Here is a 22,500-nt window from a genome sequence, read left to right as displayed (position 1 = left end):
GAGATACTCCACTTACTCCACTTAATATCTCCATATAAGAGATTGGTTTATTGTCTTATGTTATATTGAATGAATGAATGAATGAATGAATGAATGAATGAATGAATGAATGAATGGTCTTTATTGTCATTGATATAGTACAGGTACCATACAACGAAATTTGGGAGGGGGGGCTCTCCTGGTGCTAGGAAAAAAAACTAAAAACAAGAAGGGAAAAGAGCTGGTTTACATAAATAAAGGCTATGTACACTATCCACTATACTATACTATACAAATAAAACACTGTGCTGTACTCTATGCTATGCTATACCTATTCTAACATTTCCTATCTCTGAACCTTATGTACCCGAGGGTTGTCATATTGCACATAGTGTTATTGCACATTCATTTAAAGTGTCGCAGTTTGCAGGTTTGAAATGTTCACAGTTGTGTTTCAGTATTGCACTTGATTTCAATCTAGTAGCTGCCATCAAATTGTCTAGATTGTCCAGGGCCTAGAACCTAGGTCTAATAGGTCTTAATATCTCCATATAAGAGATTGGTTTCTTGTCTTATGTTATATTATATTCTCAGCTCCAATGATGGGTTTTTAATGTATACGTTGCTGACTGTACACATGCTAAACAGCTGTGATTGATGGTTTGTTTACTTGTGTTACCTTTATAGCCAAATGATTCATTGTTTATGTTCTCCGATCAATGATTCAACCCAGACTTTGCTGGAGGAAAATCCAAGGGAATATTTATTTACGTGTTTTCTATTCCAAGGATTCTATTTTCACCTGTGTGGTTTTCACCTTTCCGTGTGAAGACTTCGTGACTTCTCTCTCTCTCTCTCTTTCATCTTGTCAGCTGCACTCCAACTCAGACAGGGGAGACGGCTCCGTCAGGTACCTGCTGTCTGGAGAGGGCGCCGGCTCTATCTTTGTCATCAACCAGGTGACGGGAGACATCCACGCCGCCAAGAGTCTGGACCGAGAGACGAAGGGCCAGTACGTCCTTCACGCCCAGGCCATCGACCGCTTCACCAACCGCTCCCTGGAGCCCGAGTCAGAGTTCATCATCAAGGTCCAGGACGTCAACGACAACGCGCCCAAGTTCCCCGACGGACCGTTCGACGCCTCCGTCCCAGAGATGTCCGACGTCGGTAAGGAGGAGGAAGTCTAGAAATTGGAAGTCTAACCCTAAGTTTCAAAACACATTTAGAAGATAAGACACAAGCAAAAACACACATTTAAATAGAACATTGAGCAGCAAGGAGGGTTGAGGAAAAGAGGTGAAACTAGCTGTCAAAACATTCACATTCACACCCCCACACTTTACATATTTAGCCTAGCTTAGTTTAACTAATTTAAAGGGACGAGGACCTTTTTGAAGCTCATTCCAAGCGGAAGGCTTACGGAACTGGAAAGGTTTCTTCCCTAGAAGAAGCATTTCTGACAGAAGTGGTGTCTATAGCCTTTTGCTCAGCAGGCTAACACAGTCTTAGGCATGCAGAGAGACCAAGGTTTGAAGCCAGTCGGTCACAGAAATTGACTGATGTTGGTGAGGAATAGAGAACCTTGGCCCATAAGAGTTTGAGTTTGACCTTTGTATCGCTTGTAAACACTCAAAAAGGCCAATGCCAAAACATGTTCGTTCTTGACCTCGGCTGCAGTGCATTAAATTATTCATTCATTCATAATTCAATGCATTTCGAACTGAGAGCAGTGTTGTTTTTTCCTACATAGTATATGAGTAATTAATCCTCCAACCAAAGATGGAGGCGAGCAACACATTCCCAAATTTGACTCGTCTGTTACCATGACACCACTGAATACTAAACACATATGCGTTCGTTATGAGATGTAGACTATATTTGGAGATAATCCAATTCATAAGTTCAGATTCAATATCACGATTAGAAATAAGACACTGCCCTTCTACACTGAGTTGTGCTGCCTAACAAATGCAGTATAAATTATACTCCTGGTCCATTCCCCCTGATCCATTCCTCTGGTCCATTTCTCCTGATCCATTCCTCTGGTCCATTCTTCTGGTCCATTCCTACCTCCACCAGCCTCGTCTCGTGTAAAAACAGTGCTGATATTTAGCCACACTTTTCTTCCTTGCAGGCACGTCAGTGTTTGAGATCACAGCGTCTGACGCAGATGACCCCACCTATGGGAACAGTGCCAAGATGGTCTACAGCATCCTCCAGGGCCAGCCTTATTTCTCTGTCGATCCAAAAACTGGTGAGCATTGCGACTAGACTTCTCCTCCTCAACGGAGGCACACGCGCGCATGTACTCACACAATCATGCACGCACGCACGCACACACACACACACACGCACACACACAGACGATCACACACACACACACACACACACACACACACACACACACACAGATGCACAGATACAGACACACACACACACACACACACACGTGTGTACTCACGCACGCACACACGGGCAGACACTGGTTCTCTTTGTTGTCCACAGACAAGGAGGGCTGTTAAAGAGGAAGGTCAAAACAGATGCCACTCACACACATGCACACACACGCACACACACACACACGCACACACACACACACACACACGGACACACACACACCCACACACACACACACACACACACACACAAACTGGTGAGCACAGCAGCTTAGCTGGTTTCCTCCTCAGTGTTCACGGGAATAATCTATCCAGATCTTACTCTTCTATAATTAGTTTAATTATGTATTTACAGCATTAGCACACACACAAAAGGCACGCTGAAAATCAGCATTCAAAGGCAACACATGAAAAGAAAATGCATGGGAGAAATACAAAAAAACCTAAAGGGTCAGGGTTATCCCGTAGTAACAATGTCTGAATTTCGTGCGTCTGCCTGCCCCTGTTTCAGTCCTGCTGCATGGCCAATGTTGTTTCATTGAGTCTTGATTGTTGAGATGGGCTTGTTAAGCTATGAATGATGCCAGAGTGCCTAGTAATGATGCTTAATGACAACACTGATTATTGGGGCTTTGGAACAGATTGTGCCGAGTTGTAAGATGGTTCCTGCCGCTGGTGTCCTGAATTGGCTACAACAAATAACCCTGTCAGGAGACAACAACAACACAATAACAGCTTTGTAAAAGAGGGATCCTGCTGCATTGTGGCGCGTTCTCTGTCTTTCTCTCTCTCTCTCTCACTCTGTCTCTGTCTCTGTCTCTCTCTCTCTCTCTCTCTCTCTCACTCTGTCTCTGTCTCTGTCTCTCTCTCTCTCTCTCTCTCTCTCTCTCTCTCTCTCTCTCTCTCCCCTCCCTCTCTATCTCTTCCCTCTTTGTCTAAAATGGCTCTCAGACATGTTGTATTGTGCTTTGAAGACAGCAGAGAAGTGAATAGCTTTGAAGAACAGAACAATTCCGTGACTAACAAAACGCTTCTTCTGTGAGAGAATATCAAAGGTTCCCATTCAATACCAGTAGAGCTAGTTTACAAAGACAGAGAGGCAGCGGCCGGCAAGAGAGAGAGAGAGAGAGAAAGAGAGAGAAGTGATTGATAGAAACACGAACAACTTTGTCCCTCTCTATCAATACTGCATGCATGTACAACCAGTAGACCAGAGAGCATCCGGCCCCAGATTTATGATGGTGATTGACTGCGTTGTTGCAAGGTTCAATCGACCATAGCTGTGAATGCAACAGCGACGCTGGAATCAATGCGATGGGGTTGTGTGTGATTTTGTCATTGTGTAATATCCACAATATGTTTCTCCACAATTGTCCATTGTTGCAGTTGGTTTGTTGGGTGAATCCTGGTTTGGTTTGAGGCACGGTCGTCCGTCGTGCAGTCTGCGGTTCTGGCAACGGCCACTGCAAGAACACGCTGGGCCATGACCAAGGCAGCTGTTGCCTTATGTAAAGCACTTTCTCCACAGGGACATCACTGACAGGGAGTGTGTGCATGCGGTGGTGGTGTGTGTGTGTGTGTGTGTGTGTGTGTGTGTGTGTGTGTGGGGGGGGCATCACTGACAGGGAGTGTGTGTGTGTGTGTGGGGGGGGGGGGGGGGCATCGCTGACAGGGAGTGTGCGTGTGTGTGTGTGTGTGTGTGTATGTATGTTTGGAGACGGCGGTGGGGGGGGGGGCACATCGCTGTCGCAGACAGGGGGTGGGTGTGGGGGTGGGACTGACAGTTTGTACAGCGTAGGCAGCATAATTATGATTAGACTGCACCAGAAAATGAAGCCCATCTCATGTGTTCTGTACTTGGTACTGTCTTTGTTTTTTTAACGTGTACTGTAGTCCTGCTGCAGCACACGACATGGCACTTTTTCTACAGTGGTGCCGCCGGTGTGTGCCAAGGCTGGCCAGCTGCCAGCTAGGGCGCAACGCCCGGTGCTTAGAGCCTAGTAAACCCAGCTGTTTGAATTTGAGCTATCTAGTCCCACTCTGGATATGATCTCCAGGCTGTTTGCCTAGTTTGTTTTATTATTATTTTTAGGGGTAGAGACAGTAAGAGATTGACAGGAAGGATGTCACCCATCCTTCCTGTTAATCTCTTACTGTCTCTACCCCTCAAAATAATAATAAAACAAGAGAGGAGGGATGCCATGCAGGATAGGCCCAGGATAGGATTATGCATCGATGGCCAGATTCGAACCAGGGCCCCTGCGATTACGTGAGCTACGCCACCCAGGCACCCATCTCTAGCCTGTTGACAAACTATATGGAGACAACATTTCTGTTTCCCAACAGGTTCTGGTAACTTAAGCACTTAATGTGCAATGTTTTTAGCTGTAAAAAGCGCTCCTCCAATCAGTTCCATTGTGAAGTTCCGTTGTGCGAGCTAACTAATACGATTATGCCTGTCTGCCACCCGCCTAAGTTCACTAGCCAACTAAAGCTCTTTGGTTGTCAAATGAATACCCCGCCCTCTCTCTAAAAACACTCTCTCTTACTAGCCCCGTTTGGCCTGGAAAAGGCAATTGGCCTTGGCACGCGTAAGCCCCGCTTTTATTGTAAGCCAGCTATTGATATGCAGATATGTAGTCGACAGAGGACCCCAGTGTGGAGGGAACAGGGCGGCGCTGTGGAGATGGTGGCTACTCGGTTTGACGTAACGCCGTCTGAACCCCTGACCGGCCTTGGCTGGATGAACGACGAAGGCACTGTCGGCGGTGGGTGTAGTAGACTGGAGGGGACAGGCAGCGCTGCGCTCTCTCCGCTCAGGCTGCGACGCTGCGACGCTGCGGTCCGCCTGGCCGTCCCTCAGAGACTCCACCGGCTGGGTCAAGAACAAAGTCAAAGACAGCCAGCTACTGTGCACACAGTCTGGCTGGAGGGCAGGGGGGGGGGACGGGGGAGGGGGGTAGTAGGTGTGAAAGGATAGTAGGGTGGGGGGGGGCGGGGGGTAAGGAGAGGGTTGAAAATAGAGTGGAGTAGTGGAAGGGAGCAGGAGAGGCAGGAGAGCGGAGGGAGGGTGGGTAGTGTGTGTGTGTGTGTGTGTGTGTGTGTGTGTGTGTGTGTGTGCGTGTGCGTGCGTGCGTGTGTGTGCTCGGGGGGGGACGTAGCAAGCAGAGAGGTGAAAGGACAGTAGGGTGGGGACAGTTCTGGGAGGAGGGGGGGTGAGAGTAGAGTGGAGTTGGGGAGGGCAGGAGAGCGGAGGGAGGGTGGGGCGTGTGTGTGTGGGCGTATAGCAAGCAGAGGGGTGAAAGGACAGTAGGATGGGGGGTGGGGGGGGGGAGAGGAACGGTGAAAGTAGAGCAGAGTAGGGGAGGGAGGCAGGAAAATGCAGCAGAGTGGCGGGAGAGAGGGGGGAGCGAGGGAGCGAGCGGAGGGGGTGGATGGAGGGCGGAGGAGGGGTAAGGAGGAGGAGAAGAGTAGGGAAGAGGCAAGGCCGACATCCCCGCCTGGCTGGTCCTGTGAGGGTTGGCCCGGGGACAACAAGGTCAACTGGAAACAGTGAACACAAGAGAATCACTCTAAGAGCCTTTTATCAAGGCCCCTCAGTGTTGTCTGTGTGGACCAGAGGCCGCACGGCCCTGGCCCGACAACCTCAGCCAAATTAGAAAAATACATACAAAGTATATTCCATTTCGCCGGCGCTTTTATCCAAGGGACTTATAGAACAGTGAACGCATACATTTTTTTCTGTATGCTTCCCAGTGGGAATCTAAGGATTAAGGAATAATGTATAATCCTGTATGTGATTTTCCTTTCTGTAATTTCGTCGACCTCAATTCAATGTATTTCGACCTGGATTTTTTTTTTCTTTTCTCTCTTGCTGCCAGCGGCATGCTAAGAGGCTGTTTTACAATGTGTGTGTGTGTGTGTGTGTGTGTGGTTTTAATAGGTGGTGTGTGTGTGTGTGTAATGTATGTGTGTGTGGTTATAATGGGTGGTGTGTGTGTGTGTGTGTGTGTGTGTGTGTGTGTGTGTCTGTGTGGTTTTAATAGGTAGTGTGTGTGTGTGTGTGTGTGTGTGTGTGTGTGTGTGTGTGTGTGTGTGTGTGTGTCTGTGTTTGTGAGCGTGCATGTGTATGTGCTTTTGTTGACAGCTGAACTTACTGGCCTAGGCAGGTCTGGGGCAAAATATGTTGAGGTGAAAATCTCTTTGACAATCTCCGCGAGGCTAAGTAGTTGCTTTTATTCATTTGTTCTGGCAGCTTGAATTTCCTGTCTGAAGAATAGTTCTTTTCTACTTTCCTACATTATACCGTCATTTACCAGAGGCCTTGGTAGGCTGCATGGCATGCTGGGTCTTCATGGGTGCATAAACACTTCAAATATCATGAGAACGGCTTACCTTGGTGTAGTGTGAAGTGAGGGAACGAGGTAAAATGCAGACTGAAGAAACTATCAGTGCTGTGACGTCGTACGAGGTTAGAGGCTTTTCTGAAGATACACGCACACACACACACACACACACACACACACACACACACACACACACACATGGACAGACAAAGATACCACCAATTAAAACCACACACACACACACACACACACACACACACACACACCAGGGGCTAAAACCCAGAGGCGGTCAAACAGCTATTTCCCCCAAGCAATCAGGCTCCAGGAGAAATACGCTGGAAGAAAACTAAAGACGGCCAACCCTCTAACCCTAACCCCATGAACATAATATTACAGCATATTACATAATGACTGCACACTACTGGACTACTTGTATACCATTGGACTAATTTACCATCATACTGTGTTGTATTATATTGCATTTCACATCATCGTACTTGGTGCACTATTGAAGCCACTGTAAAACCATCACTTTATTACTCTATCAATGTACGGTTACTTTTTCTACTTACTTCTACGGTACTTATTATTATTATTGTGTTTTCGTATCTGAATGCTGCAATGTCAATGTTGAGGAACCAAAGCCAAAGAATTGTACTCCTGTGTACTTCTACAGAAAGATCTAGGCCTAATAAAAGCGATTCTGATTCTGACCACTGACCCATCGACCCCAAACATCCCATGTGATTGTTTCGTCGCGTGTCCCGTCAGTGTTTATGGATACGATTGATTGTGTCGACTATAAACCGTACGACACACAGTCAATACTCTGTCAGCGGTGTAACACGGCTCGCCGGCTCGACTGGCGGGGGGGTGTTTGACATGTATCTTCACCTCAGGTGTTAGGGGGTTATCTGTGCACACGTCTCAAAGCCTTGAACATTGCCCTCTCTGAACCAAGGCTTCCCACTATAATCCTCTAATCCATGTCACCCTGTGATCTCTATAACTTTTAATGCCTGGGCCCTCCAGGAAGAAGCGCCAGTTAACCTCTCTTTCACACAGACACGCACACGCACACACACACACACACACACACACACACAGACACCCACACTCAGGCACGTACGCACCAGTGGAGGCTTGAGGAGGTAGACCATTTATCCCATGCATTACAATGAGCTCGTCCTCCGATTTCTACCTCCACCAGCCTCCTCTGATATGTATGCACACGCACGCACACACACACACATACATATGCACGCTCACACACATACACAGACACCCCACCCGGTGACATCCCCCACCCCCCACTCACACACACAGACACACACACACACACACACATACATATGCACACTCACACACATACACACACACCCCACCCGGTGACATCCCCCACACCCCACTCACACACACACACACACACAAACACACGCACACACACACACCAACATTAAACGATACAAATAAAACATCAAAAAAAGAATGCATGTCTCCAGTCGGCGGTGTTGTCCCAGCATGTACAGTACAGTACAGTACAGTGTTGTCCTCGCGCATTCCATGTTCCGTGTTCCGTGTTCCGTGTCCAGTATTCCGTGTTACGCATTCAGAGCACTGGCTACTTTTCCCCGTGGCCCTCTGTACAGGTGCAGGGTCTATATGGTCAATCTGTTCCCTCTCCCCTCCTGCTGGCTCCGACGTTCCACGCTCCAGTCTTCAGGGGGAGATTAGGGCAGATGGCACTCTCCTTTGTAACGCTGTGGAGCGGCTAATGCACCGTAGCACAACCTCCGGGCTAAACACACCGCGTGGAGCTGTGTGGGTTTGAGTGAGGACGGACGGAGGGAGGGATGGGAGGGGGGGGGGGGGGGGGGGAAGGGGTAGGGGAGATGGAGGAGGGGGGGGGGGGGGGGAGAGGAGATGAGGTGAGGGACAGCCCGAGCGAGAGAGGAGGGGTAGGGGGGAGATAGAGGAGGGTGGGGGGAGAGAGTATGAGCGGAGGGGTGAAGAGAGAGTGGAGGATGGGTGAGGAGAGGAGCTGAGGTGGGCTGGCATGCTAAGAGGTCAGAGAGAGGCAAGGCCAACAGATCTTGCTTATCTGTTGGCATACGACAGGAGGGCAACACTCTGACACTAGGGTCTACGCGTGAGAGAGAGAGCTGAGGGAGTTTAACTGCCTGCCATTTCAAACCTATGGTCCTCTGTGGCTCAGTTGGTAGAGCATGGCACTAACAACGCTTAGGTTGTGGGTCTGATTTCCGCTGTGACCATATACAGTATGTGACACGTTCTAATGCATTGGTCCTCATTGGCAACCAATCAAAATGTTTGACAGACTTTTCTTTTGAAACATGTAACTACGTTTCAACGTTGTTGAGAATCACAACACAAACTCGCTAGTCGAGCCAAAACACTGCAACGCAATGGATTCGGTGAGTAATCCCCACTGCTACCTAGTTAACTATGACACTACTTGACATTGTTAGCAGGCTCAGAAAACAAGCTGTGTTAGTTGACTAGCGATGTGTCAGTGATTTTCAACAATGCGTAATGAGTAATCCCCACTGCTACCAACAATGCGCAATGAGTAATCCCCACTGCTACCTAGTTAACTATAACACTACACATTGTTCTGAGTCCCATTACATCGGATTCAGATATGAGGACTAGCATTAGAACCTGTCACATACTGAAGAAAGGTATGCACTCACTGCAATGTAAGTGGCTTTGGATTAAAAAAAAAAAAGGCATTTATATATTATTATAAACCTGGCGGGTGATGGACCGTACAAAAAGGTATAAAAAGATATGCCTTAATATGATAACTGAGAATCATATCAGTTTTTTTTTTTTTTTATTACTTTTTTTGGAGTCTTGAATCTGGGCCTGAAAGAGCTGCGGCCTTATAAAGAATGACATTCTGAGGAGATTAATCTTGAGCTCATTTCCTCCGCGAGCAGAGCAGAGAAGTCCCGCGTGTTCGCCACCTTTGACAAATCCCACACTTTCCCCCGTCATTATCCCTCCGTATCACAAAGAAAGAACATCTCTCATTTGACCGGGCGGCTGAGATAGACCGCCCTGAAGGTCGTCATTACAATCGCCACGGTTACACAGCACCTCGCAGATACTGTACGCTGTTTTCCCGACAGGTGTGGACATTGTGTCCGCCAGACTCTCTGACGTGAGGAGACGGGGGGGGGGTTGTGGTGTGATGTTACAGGCTGTCTGTTTCTGTCAGGTGTGACCTTATAGGTTGTCTGGTTCTGTCTCACCCGAATGTGATCAGGACCGGTCGTTATCCCTCTGTATCCCATAAAAAGAGCATCTCTCATTTGACCAGGATGAGATGAGATGTTTCAAGTTTCAAGTTTTTAAGTTTTCGAGTTTCGAGTTTCGAGTTGATGCCCTGGAGGTCGCCGACACCATCGCCACGGTTTCCACAACACCTCACAGTAATTGCTCGTAGATACTGTACGTTGTCTTCCCGACAGGTGCGACAGGTCCTTCCGCGAGGCTCTTTGGACGTGAGGAGGGGGGTTGTGGTGTGATGTAACAGGTTGTCTGGTTCTGTCTCCCGCAGGTGTGATCAGGACCGCCTTGGGCAACATGGACCGAGAGGCCCGGGAGCGCTACCAGGTGGTGGTCCAGGCCAAGGACATGGCGGGCTCTGTGGGGGGGCTGTCCGGGTCTGCCACCGTCAACGTCACCCTGACCGACGTCAACGACAACCCACCCAAGTTCCCTCAGAGTGAGTAGCCTTGAGAACCGATGGTACTCTCGAGTTACTCCTGTTTCCATAGCGTGAGGCGGCTTGATGTACAAGTACACCCCTTGGTTCCCTCAGAGTATGTGTATATACTGTCTATCTAGCTTTTTGGGGAGGCTGGTGGAGGTAGAAATTGTTCCCAATCATCCCATTGTAACGCATTATGTATTCAGCATGTGTGTTTGAGACCATTCCTCATTCCATCCCATGCATTACAATGAGCCTGTCCTCCAATTTCTACCTCCACTCATGTCTACCTCATGTCCTTATCCCACAGAGTATCTATACACCAGGGCTAGAGGACAGGCTCATTGTAATGCATGCAAAGGAATGAGGAATGGTATCAAAAACATGTATTCAATATCAACATTTACATTTACATTTTTGGCATTTAGCAGACTCCTTATTCCAAAGCGACTTACAACAAATATATAGAACAATAGCTTTTTAATAACTTTTATTTGTATAGCACACTGCAGCTACTGTACAGTAACAGTACAAGGGGGTAGTCGATGTCTCAGGAGGGACAGATAAGGTGTAGCCTACGTAATTAAGGCTGGGTTGCACCAACCTGGTTTAAACTAATCCTGGTTTAGGCTTAATCCAGGTTTAGTAAATCCAGGCTTAGTAAATCCAGGTTTAGTAAATCCAGGCTTAAACTAGGTTTAAAGTTAATCAGAGACGCGTTGCACATCATCATTTTAATCCTGGATTAATTAAACCTAAAGCGGCCACCTGGTGTTCAACATCCCCAAAGTCTCCCCTCTCCTCCGCGCCCTTCACCGGCTCCCCATAGCAGCTCGCATTAGATTTAAGACCCGTGTGCTCGCCTACCCGGCAGCAAAGGGAACTGTCCCTTGATACACGCAAGCAATGATCAGCCTCCACACACCTGCCCGTTCACTCCTCTCCTCCACCTCCACACACCTGCCCATTCACTCCTCTCCTCCACCTCTGCTGGCCGACTGGCACCACCGCCTCTGAGGTTGCAGTGGTCGTGCTGCCCGGTCACCGTCGGCTATTCACCGACCACCGATGGTCCTAGTGGAGGTTTTTTTGCGAGTGATTGCCGTAGGCTTGCGTAGGCTTGTGCAGGCTTGCGCGATGCGGTAGATGGCATGGTATATTATTATATACCTTTGACACTCTGCTGACAATTCTGCACACTGTGGACTAGTCGAGTGAACTCCAAAAATATACTGGGATGTAACAATAAACTTGATTGATTCTGTGACCATGGCTCAATGTCATGCATTGAGTCTAAAATAAAACAGGGAGCAGTGTTGTTACCACTCTACCCTGTACCCTGTACCCAACCCTGTGTATTCCACACTGACAATTTTCCATTTACAAGGGTACACAAAATATAACTGTACCCTTGTCTATGTTTTTTTTTTCTTTCTCTTTGCTCTTCCAAGAGGTGTAATATGAATTAGTAAATCTCAGGTTCAATACAGTGTTACTTTTGAGGGAAACAAAAGTACTGAGTGTGTACAGGACAGGACATTGCATCTGAAATAGATATCAGACCCCATACAGCTAAATCAATCACATTATTTGGTTGGTGTATTCATATTCATTATTCATATTGGTTTGAAGATGGTTCTAAATACTGTACAATCCATGTACATAATAGACATGCAGCCCCCCAGAACTGGGAGTGCGTTTGAGAGTTCCTCTCACTTCCATGCTTGATAGCTGGTCCAACCTTCCCATTGAGGTATATGACAGTAAACATAATTTTGTGAAGCTATACCATTGGGAAAACTCACAATTGAATGATTCACTTTATATCACTATAAAATGATATCACAATAAAATTATTATTCAAATTAAAATGTAATAAAATTCAATTGGGTTTAATCTGTCTTGAATTTTCCTGCGAGAAACTCTTTCCTTTATTCTCATCCAGCGAAGATATGCAGCCATGTTGTCATTAAAACTGAAATAAACCTAATATAAACCTTCTCCTGGGGGTGGTTTAAATATAATTGCTAATCCAGGTTTAAACTAGGTTTAAAATTACTGGTGCAACAGACTTGATTTAAACCAGGTTTAAACCTGGATTAGCAGAGGCTTAGATTTAAACCAGGATTAAATTAAACTACCGTAGGTTTAAACTAGGTTTAAGATAGGATTAAAGTTTGGTGCAACAGGATTAGTAGATGAGCCTTGATTTAAACTGGTTTAAAATGTAAACCAGGTTGGTGCAACCCAAGTGAATCATCTATCCACCAGTCTTAGTAGGAAAAAGTAATCTAAGCTCAATCGAGGGGCCATTTCCAGTCATCGTGCTAGAAGAAGGAAGGAATTTGTTTTAATATCACACAGGAGAAACAGTACAGGGGGGTAGTAGATGTCTCAGGAGAAACAGTACAGGGGGGTAGTAGATGTCTCAGGAGAAACAGTACAGGGGGGCAGTAGATGTCTCAGGAGAAACAGTACAGGGGGGTAGTAGATGTCTCAGGAGAAACAGTACAGGGGGGTAGTAGATGTCTCAGGAGAAACAGTACAGGGGGGTAGTAGATGTCTCAGGAGAAACAGTACAGGGGGGTAGTAGATGTCTCAAGAGAAACAGTACAGGGGGGCAGTAGATGTCTCAGGAGAAACAGTACAGGGGGGTAGTAGATGTCTCAGGAGAAACAGTACAGGGGGGGCAGTAGATGTCTCAGGAGAAACAGTACAGGGGGGTAGTAGATGTCTCAGGCGAAACAGTACAGGGAGGTAGTAGATGTCTCAAGAGAAACACTACAGGGGGGTAGTAGATGTCTCAGGAGAAACAGTACAGGAGGGTAGTAGATGTCTCAGGAGAAACAATACAGGGAGGTAGTAGATGTCTCAGGAGAAACAGTACAGGGGGTAGTAGATGTCTCAGGAGAAACAGTACAGGGGGGTAGTAGATGTCTCAGGAGAAACAGTACAGGGGGTAGTAGATGTCTCAGGAGAAACAATACAGGGAGGTAGTAGATGTCTCAGGAGAAACAATACAGGGAGGTAGTAGATGTCTCAGGAGGGACAGATAAGGTGTAGCCTAAAGAGATTGGTCTTCAGTCTCCGCTGGAAGATGGGGAGTGACATTTCTAATTCCATTGCATCCATTACAATGTGTCTCGATTTATCCCTCCACCAGCCTCCGCTTACGAAGGTCAAGCTATTCTGTTGTATCCAAGCACAGTTGTCTTAATGACTGGAATAAGCCGAGAGATGGTTCTTACACACACACACTCACACACACACACACACACACGCACACTTTCTCATACACCTCTCTTTTACCACTAACCTCTCTCAATGACAATCCACCCACTCGTTCCCACTCACACTGCGTTCTCACATACCTTATCTCAGTCCGACTGCCTTGCAGGTCTGCCATATTGCAGTGGCGCTCTGTGTCGATCTCATAAAACCCTTTATACTCCTGTGAGCAAAATTGTCTCTGTGATTCTAAACAGCCTGGAGAGTTTGTTCCCGCTCCTTTTGGTCGTATTGAATTCAATGTAATAAAAAAACGCAAGCCGACGTTTCGGCTGCTCCTTTGTCAAGAGATGCTGGTGCCGGGACTCCTGACCCCAATAGAATTGGAGCGGAAAAGAAGAAAATCAATATTTTATCTGTAATCTGCTGATTCGCACAACCCAACAATATGAACCTATTTCTTTTCATATTGACTTTGGGAGCAATACACAACCACCAATTCTTTGAGACACCTCTCCAATTCCTGGTCCTGTGTGTGTGCGCGTGTGTGTGTGTGTGTGTGTGTGTGTGTGTGTGTGTGTGAGTGCGTGCGTGCGTGCGTGTGCGTGCGTGCGTGTGCGTGTGCGTGTCATCCATATATCCTCTCTGCTGCTGCTTGCAGACACATGGATAATTATCCCTCCCATGTATTCATAACATGCTTAATCACACTCTGTATGCCTAGATGACAACATATTCCTTATTTATGAATCATTCTCTCATCTTCCCCCGTCAGAGAACTACCAGCTGTACGTGCCGGAGTCGGCTGAGGTGGGGAAAACTGTGGGGAAAATCAAAGCCAATGACGACGATGTGGGAGTGAACACTGAGATGAGCTACAGCATCACCAACACAGAGGCTGCGGCCATGTTTACCATCAGTACGGACACAGATCAGAGGGAAGGGGTTATCACTCTCAAACAGGTACAGAGGAGATGCTCGGAGGCTTCTTGACGCCTTTATAAAGCCTTAATAAAGCCCTAATAAAGGCCTGTTGTAAATGCTGTATTGGGCAGAGCATTAGAACTGTAAGGACCTATATAGTGCTGTATGAAATTAGTATTTCATTAATGATTTTAAAGAAATTCAACAAACAGGCCTTGTTAACGACGTATGAAGCATGTATAACTTCACTTAAGGGCCCAAACATGTAGATATCTATCTCAAACGATTAACGTTGTGTTTGTTGAAAAAATAGGGTGTCTTGTTTTTCCGCTTTTCCCCTCTCTAGCCTCTGAACTATGAGAAGAGGAAAGCCCACATACTTCACATCGAGGGGGTGAACACACACCTGGACTCCCGGTACTCCCACCTGGGGCCCTACAAAGACACCACCACCCTCAGGATCATCGTAGGCGATGTGGACGAACCCCCCCTCTTCTCCATGGACTATTACATCATGGACGTCTACGAGAACTCGCCCATCGGCACAGAGGTCGGCATGACAACGGCCCAGGACCCTGACAGCACCAAGAGCGCCGTGAGGTAAAGATGTAACTCCACTTTGATAGAATAACATAGAATACAATAGAATACAATAGAACACATTCGAATACAATAGAACACAATAGAACACAATAGAACACAATAGAATACAATAGAACACAATAGAATACAATAGAACACAATAGAACACAATAGAACACAATAGAACACAATAGAACATAATAGAACACAATAGAATACAATGGAATACATTAGAACACAGTAGAACACAATGAATGAATGGTCTTTATTGTCATTGATATAGTACAGGTACCATACAACGAAATTTAGGAGGGGGGGCTCCCCTGGTGCTAGGAAAAAAATACTAAAAACAAGAAGGGAAAGAGCTGGTTTACATAAATAAAGGCTATATACACTATCCACTATACTATACTATACAAATAAAACACTGTGCTGTACTCTATGCTATGCTATAAATATCCTAACATCTCTGAACCTTATGTGCACGAGGGTTGTCATATTGCACATAGTATTATTGCACATTCATTTAAAGTGTCGCAGTTTGCAGGTTTGAAATGTTCACAGTTGTGTTTCAGTATTGCACTTGATTACAATCTAGTAGCTGCCATCAAATTGTCTAGATTGTCCAGGGCCTAGAACCTAGGTCTTTGCTGTGTTCAGGGCCTGAATGGCCCTAGGGTAGAAGCTGAGCTTCAGTCTATTTGTCCTTGCGGACATGGTCCTGAATAACGAATAACGAACAATAGAATACAATAGAATATAACAGAATACAATAAAATAGAACACAATAGAATACAACAGAACACAATAGAACACAATAGAATACAATAGAATACAATAGAACACAATAGAACACAATAGAATACAATAGAAGACAATAGAATACAATAGAATACAATAGAACACAACAGAACACAATAGAACACAATAGAATATAACACAATAGAATACAATAGAATACAATATAACACAATAGAATACAATAGAATATAACACAATAGAACACAATAGAATATAACACAATAGAATACAATAGAATACAATAGAAAACAATAGAATACAATATAACACAATAGAATACAGTAGAATATAACACAATAGAATACAGTAGAATATAACACAATAGAATACAATACCAGGAAGTTGTGTGTCAGTGCGTGCTGAACATCCATCTGAAGAGTCAAATCGTTTGACCGTTGCAGCACTGATTGATTGTTTAACCAAGATCCATTGATCTCTCCAGCCTCCTCTGACACCTCCTCCCTCTGTAAACACAGGTATTTCATTGACCACAGTGCAGAAGGCCCGGTGTATTTCACCATCGGCGTCAACAGTGGCGTCATCCGCACCACGCAGCCACTGGACAGGGAGGATGTGCCCTGGCATAACATCACTGTCATGGCAACAGAGGTCGGTAAGTACCGCAGCCTGCAGGATCCTGTCCCTGCCTAATATTGCATTTTACTCAAAGCAACTTTATTTGTATCCTCAACGGCAATTAACACATTTTACAGGTGATTAATAATAACACCCTCCAGACTCCACAATACAACATCAACAAGGGAACGGCATCTCATTAACTCAATACAACCCTCTCACATTTCATACAGCTTTGCATAACATGGATTACAGAAACAACGGGCTTGCCCAAATCCTAGTCCCAAGTACTGGTTTTGGTGCGGAATCCTCTTGGAATGTCTAAGCAAGGGTGGACAGAACTATATACGATAAAGCAAAGGTTATATACATAAACTGACAAGAGAAGGAAATTAATGAGTCAGTCAACGACGCATAAAAAATGATCAATGGTAATGGTTAATGGGAATATGAAGCGTAAAATGTGTCTGTTCCAGGTGAAAAGGTACTTTTAACTCAAGGCAGTTCGAGACAGTTGGGACCCGATGTGTGATGTCGCAATAGCACCCATTTATAAGCTTCAAATCTAATGTAACTTTATTTAAATCACACAGTAAAGTGGGGACACGTACTGTATGTACGTACGTTTGCTCATGTTTATGCTTTCAAATCATCAACACTCGCTGACATGCATGCCCAGTATAGATCAAACATTTCCATGAACTGTAAATCCAATCCTTTGACAGTAATCATTATGTATCAACAAACAAACACACGCCTCTTGAAATTCATTGTGGGATTGAACGCCGTCGTCAAGGCGGGTCGTGTTGTGTCTTGCTGTTCTCTCTGACTTACAAGATACACTTTATAATAATAATGACTCTGGTCTCTGGAGCAACGTTCAGCGTGCGTCTTTATTCACCATTTCAACAACAACTAGACCACACTAGTCAATCGGTGATAACATTGTCAAGATGTAATGCTACGGAGGCAATAGCAATCAATCCCAGATCTATGCTAAACATAGCAATATACTACATCCCCCCTTTTAAGCATTAAAAGTCTCTCTTGGGTCAACTGAAAATTAGTCTCTGAAAAGTTATACGTTCTATAACTTGTCCAGTAACTTGTGAACTTTCACTTGGAGTAAAATCAAACTTGTAAACATACCACACACTTTCTAAATGTGTCCAACTATCATCTAGTAACTAACTAAACTAAGGGACAGAGGTCACCAGTACTTAACCCTGGTGGAGCACAACCTTCAGCGTTGGCCCATCTCAAAGTCTTGATACCTTGCCGGAAGCACCACAGCTCTGCCACTTCTGGTGCGGCAGGTAGGAGTGGAGCTCTCGCCCTCACAGGAGGACGGGTGCTGAGCTGGATGATCCGGTGACTCTGGGGGTCCTCCCAGCGGGCTCACAGGTGCAGGCTGCTCCAGTGGCTCAGGATCTCTCTCTTGATGCAGACTTGGATGAATACGCCTGAGATGACGTCTGTTCCTTCTGAAGACAACACCAGACGGGCTTCTCACGTTGTATGACCGTGGCTCTTCTCGTTGGTTTAGGACTCTGGCTGGCATCCATCCACGTCTCGTTTCCATGTGAACCGTTGCACCAGGAGCAAACTCAGGTAAGGGCTGTGAGTTGCGGTTGTAGTAGTGCTCCTGTCTGGTTTGGAGATCTTTCAGCCTGGCATGAACTCCTCTCGGGGTAGCTGGCTGTAGAACAGCTGTAGAGCAGGGCAGCGTGCTTCGTAGTACTCTTCCCATAAGCACCTGAGCTGGGGAAACATCTGTGCCTGTTATTGGAGTGTTTCTCAATGCTAGCAGGGCTAGATGGGGGTCTATGTTGGTCTGCAAAGCTTTCTTGAGTGCATGTTTGACCGTCTTCACCATCCTCTCTGCCAGACCGTTGGATTGAGGATATGCAGGGCTGGAGTGAATGAGCTGTATTCCCCAGGATGCTGCAAACTCCCTCATCTCTGCACTTGCAAAAGGAACATGGTCGCTTACCAGCTCTTTTGGGATCCCGTGCCTCGCGTAGACTGCTTTCATCTTGCGGATGACTGTGTGAGCGGTCTTGTCAGGTAGATGGAGCACCTCTGGGTACTTGGACAGATAGTCCACCACGATAAGGTATGACTGGCCCTGGAGCTCAAAGATGTCAGCCCCGACCTTTAGCCATGGTATCTCAGGGATATCATGTGACATGAGGGGCTCTCTCTGGTTCTGTGGTTGGAGTTGTTGACACGGAGAGCATCTCTCCACTGCGTTGTCGATGTCACGAGTCATTCCCGGCCAGTACACGACTTGTCGGGCCTGTGCCTTTGTCCTCTGGATACCTTGATGTGCGAGGTGTAGTCTCTCTAGTATCACCTGTCTGGCGGCTTGAGGAATCACAATTCTGTCGCCGGTCATCAGTAGTCCGTCCCTGATGTGGATAATGTGCCGCTGAGGCCAGTATTGGTAGAGACTGGCGGGCACACTACGTCGTCTTTGGGGCCAGCCGCTGCGGTGTCTCTCAGCCACTGCCTGTAGTGTCTCGTCAGCTGCTGTGGCTTCTTTGAGCATCTTGAGCATGTCTGAGCTCATGGCAGCAGTAGCCTCCATCGTGTGGATCACTCTCTCCTCGAAGAGGTCCTCTTTTCCACTGTCGGCCTGTTCGGTGACAAACGCGCGGGAAAGGGTGTCGGCGACGTGCATGTCTTTTCCTGGCGTGTATGTTATTTTCAAATCATACCGTTGAAGCTGGAGCAACATGCGCTGTAGTCTTGCTGGGGCTTTGCTCAGGTGTTTCTTAAAAATCACTTCAAGTGGCTTGTGATCAGATTGGACTGTAACAGTGTTGCCGTAAACATACTGGTGGAAGCGTTTGGCTGCGAACACTATCGCCAGCAACTCCTTCTCTATTTGGGCGTAGTTTCTCTCAGCTTCTGTGAGAGCTCGTGAGGCATAGCACAGCGGTCTCCCCTCCTGGAGAAGACAAGCTCCCAGTCCATCTTTCGACGCGTCAGCCTGTATGGTGAGAGGCATGGCTTGGTCATAGAACTTCAGCACAGGGGCGTTGGTGAGGGCTGACTTCAGCTTGATTAAAGCATCATCATGTTCATGGTTCCACTGCCAAGCTGCATCTCTCCTCAGCAGCTGTCTGAGCGGGGCAGTCACTGAAGCTTCATCAGGGATATACTGAGCCAAATACCTCGTCATCCCCAACAGCCTCTGCAGCCCTGTCTTGTCCTCTGGTGGCGGCATGTTGTTGATGGCCGTCACCTTTGTGTCATCCGGTTTCACTCCCTCTGGTGTAATGACGTGGCCCATGTATCTGACGGTGTTGATTTTGTACTGGATTTTTTCCTTGTTGAACTTGACGTTGGCTCTCTGTGCCCTCTCCATGACCTTGTGAAGGATGCCATCATGTTCCTCTTCTGTGGCGGCGGCGATTATCATATCGTCTGCGATGATATGGACTCCTTCGATGTCTCCAAAAGCCTCACAGTTTTTCTGCTGAAAAACTTCGCTGGCGGACTTGATGCCAAAAGGAAGTCTCTTAAAGCGGAATCTTCCCCACGGCGTACTGAATGTGCACAGCATAGATGATGGCTCGTCAAGTCTCACCTGCCAATATCCGTCCTTCTCGTCCAGGATCGTGAATATTGACTTCCCAGAGAGCTTGCTCTGGACTTCCTCCGGGGTTGGTATCGAGTAGTGCTGCCTCTTGATTGCCTCATTCAGATCACGAGGATCCAAACACACCCTCAGTGATCCGTTCTTTTTCTCAGTGATGACGAGGCTATTCACCCACTCGGTCGGGTCTGTCACAGGTGCTATGACGTCCTTTTTTACAAGCTCTTTCAGGGTTGTTTTCAGTCTGTCCACGACACTGACTGGGATCTTTCTGCATCCGTGGACGACTGGGGCCACACTTGGGTCTGTGTGTATGTGGTGCACACCGGGGAACTCACCCAGGCCACTGAAGACAGATGCGTACCGCTCCACCAGCTCCTCTTTTGTAGCTGGTGCCTTGACTGCAAGCGTCTCTATTCTCCTCACGAGCTGCAGTGTCTCGCACGCTTCTCTGCCCAGAATGGGCGTGGTGGACTGTGCAGTCACAAAAAAAACTAGATTTGCTCTTGCTCTATTGGGTGTCTCACACGTGAATGTCACTGTTCCTTTCGGTTTCAGGCGTGCTCCTCCATAGGCAATGAGAAGTGTCTGTGTAGGCTTTAGTCGTGGGGGCCCCGGTATCTCCTCGAAAATGCACATTGGAAGCACGTTCGCCTCCGCCCCCGTGTCCAGCTTGAATCTGACCGGGGTGTCTCTGAGGTTGACTGTGGTGTACCACGCGTTGTCTGTCTGCTGCGTGATCTTATCTACCCTAACACAGAACACTGAGCCTACAAATAAAGAATCTACCTCGCTCTCAAGTTGACTGACGTCCCTTGCTGTGACTGTCCCATGCTGTGGTGCGCCACACACTTTGGACCAATGGTTTCTCTTGTTGCATTTGTGGCATGTGGTCCCGAAGGCAGGACATTGGCGGGGCGGGTGTGTCCCTCCACACTTCCCGCATGTGTTTGTGCTGTCCGTCTGCTCATTTGCTCTTCCTGACGATCTTTGTTTTCTGTATCCTCTTCTCATCTCAGAGTAGCTAGTAGTTCCTCTGGACAGTGCTTGAACTGGGGCGTCTGCGTGCCCTGTCCCCATAGCTTGCAGCTGTGACTTGGCAGCTTCTGCAGCTCTGCATATGGTTAGTGCTCTGTCCAGGGTTAGGTCTGTCTCTCTCAATAGTCTCTCTTTCATGCGAGGATCAGTTAGGCTAAACACCATTTTGTCTCTCAATGTGTCATTCTCACCTGCACCAAACTCACAGTCTCTGCATTTCTGACGGAGTTCAGTCACAAACTTGTCGACACTAACTCCCTCTGACATAGAATGGGACCAGAATTGGTGACGTTCAAAAACAATGTTCTTTTTGGGGATACAGTATGCTTCAAATGCATCCATGATCTCTTTCATTGTCTCGTATGCTGGGTCTTCAAAATCAATGGTGAATGTATTATATACCTCTAATGCCTCTTCTCCTATGGTGTGCAGCATGATGGCTATTTTCACATGCTCATCTTTATCATCTGCACCAGTGGCAATCATATACAGTTCAAAACGTTGTTTCCACCGACGCCAATTCTCACTCACGTTTCCAGAGAGCATGAGCGGCGCGGGAGGCTTGAACTGTTCCATGCTTTGCTTTCACTCGCTAGCTACTACGAACGTCGCACAGGGTCGATAGCTATGCTATATGCTATGCTATGCTATCTATAGTTCTCCACAAAGTTTCTGCGTAGATCGACGGCGCCTCGCAATTCCTTATATTTGTGAAGAAGTCACATCTTCTGACACCATGTTGTGTCTTGCTGTTCTCTCTGACTTACAAGATACACTTTATAATAATAATGACTCTGGTCTCTGGAGCAACGTTCAGCGTGCGTCTTTATTCACCATTTCAACAACAACTAGACCACACTAGTCAATCGGTGATAACATTGTCAAGATGTAATGCTACGGAGGCAATAGCAATCAATCCCAGATCTATGCTAAACATAGCAATATACTACAGGTCGCAGCATCACGGTGTGCTGCTGAAGGTGGATGAGGTCAATCAATTCTTCCTTTTCTCCCTGGTTCCTTTTTCCACTGATGCTTATCTAAGCAATTACCCTTTCATTTCCCTTCCTCCTGCACAGTAGTGTGGAGCTAATGGACTGAGTTAGCCATCGATAAATGTCACACGCAAAACTGATGATGTTAAGTCACCAGGATTAATCGCAGCACCAGTCGGCCATTTTCCTTGAGGCTTGTGTGGGTTATTGTGAGATTCATGATTTCAATATAGTCAACACAGCAAAGGCTATATACATGAACTGACAAGAGAAGGAAATTAATGAGTCAGCC

At 46.7% G+C, this 22,500-nt stretch overlaps 1 protein-coding gene across 1 annotated transcript in view; it reads left to right on the top strand.

Annotated features, from left to right (window-relative positions):
• Positions 1-22,500, top strand: part of LOC308171998 (cadherin-18-like) — a gene marked incomplete at both ends in the record, with an annotated part of 41,072 nt that overhangs the window by 5,982 nt on the left and 12,590 nt on the right. Inside the window, 6 exons of the mRNA XM_080546908.1 lie at positions 852-1,146; positions 2,114-2,233; positions 10,308-10,475; positions 14,464-14,651; positions 14,959-15,212; positions 16,472-16,608. Coding sequence (XP_080403034.1) covers positions 852-1,146; positions 2,114-2,233; positions 10,308-10,475; positions 14,464-14,651; positions 14,959-15,212; positions 16,472-16,608 — 1,162 coding nt within the window. The remainder of the gene's footprint in view (positions 1-851; positions 1,147-2,113; positions 2,234-10,307; positions 10,476-14,463; positions 14,652-14,958; positions 15,213-16,471; positions 16,609-22,500) is intronic.

Source organism: Nansenia antarctica, assembly GCF_963989245.1.
Source record: "Nansenia antarctica genome assembly, chromosome: 16".
Taxonomy (NCBI): Eukaryota; Metazoa; Chordata; class Actinopteri; order Argentiniformes; family Microstomatidae; genus Nansenia; species Nansenia antarctica.
Note: the sequence above shows the minus strand (reverse complement) of the source record. Positions and strands in the feature narration are given on the sequence as shown.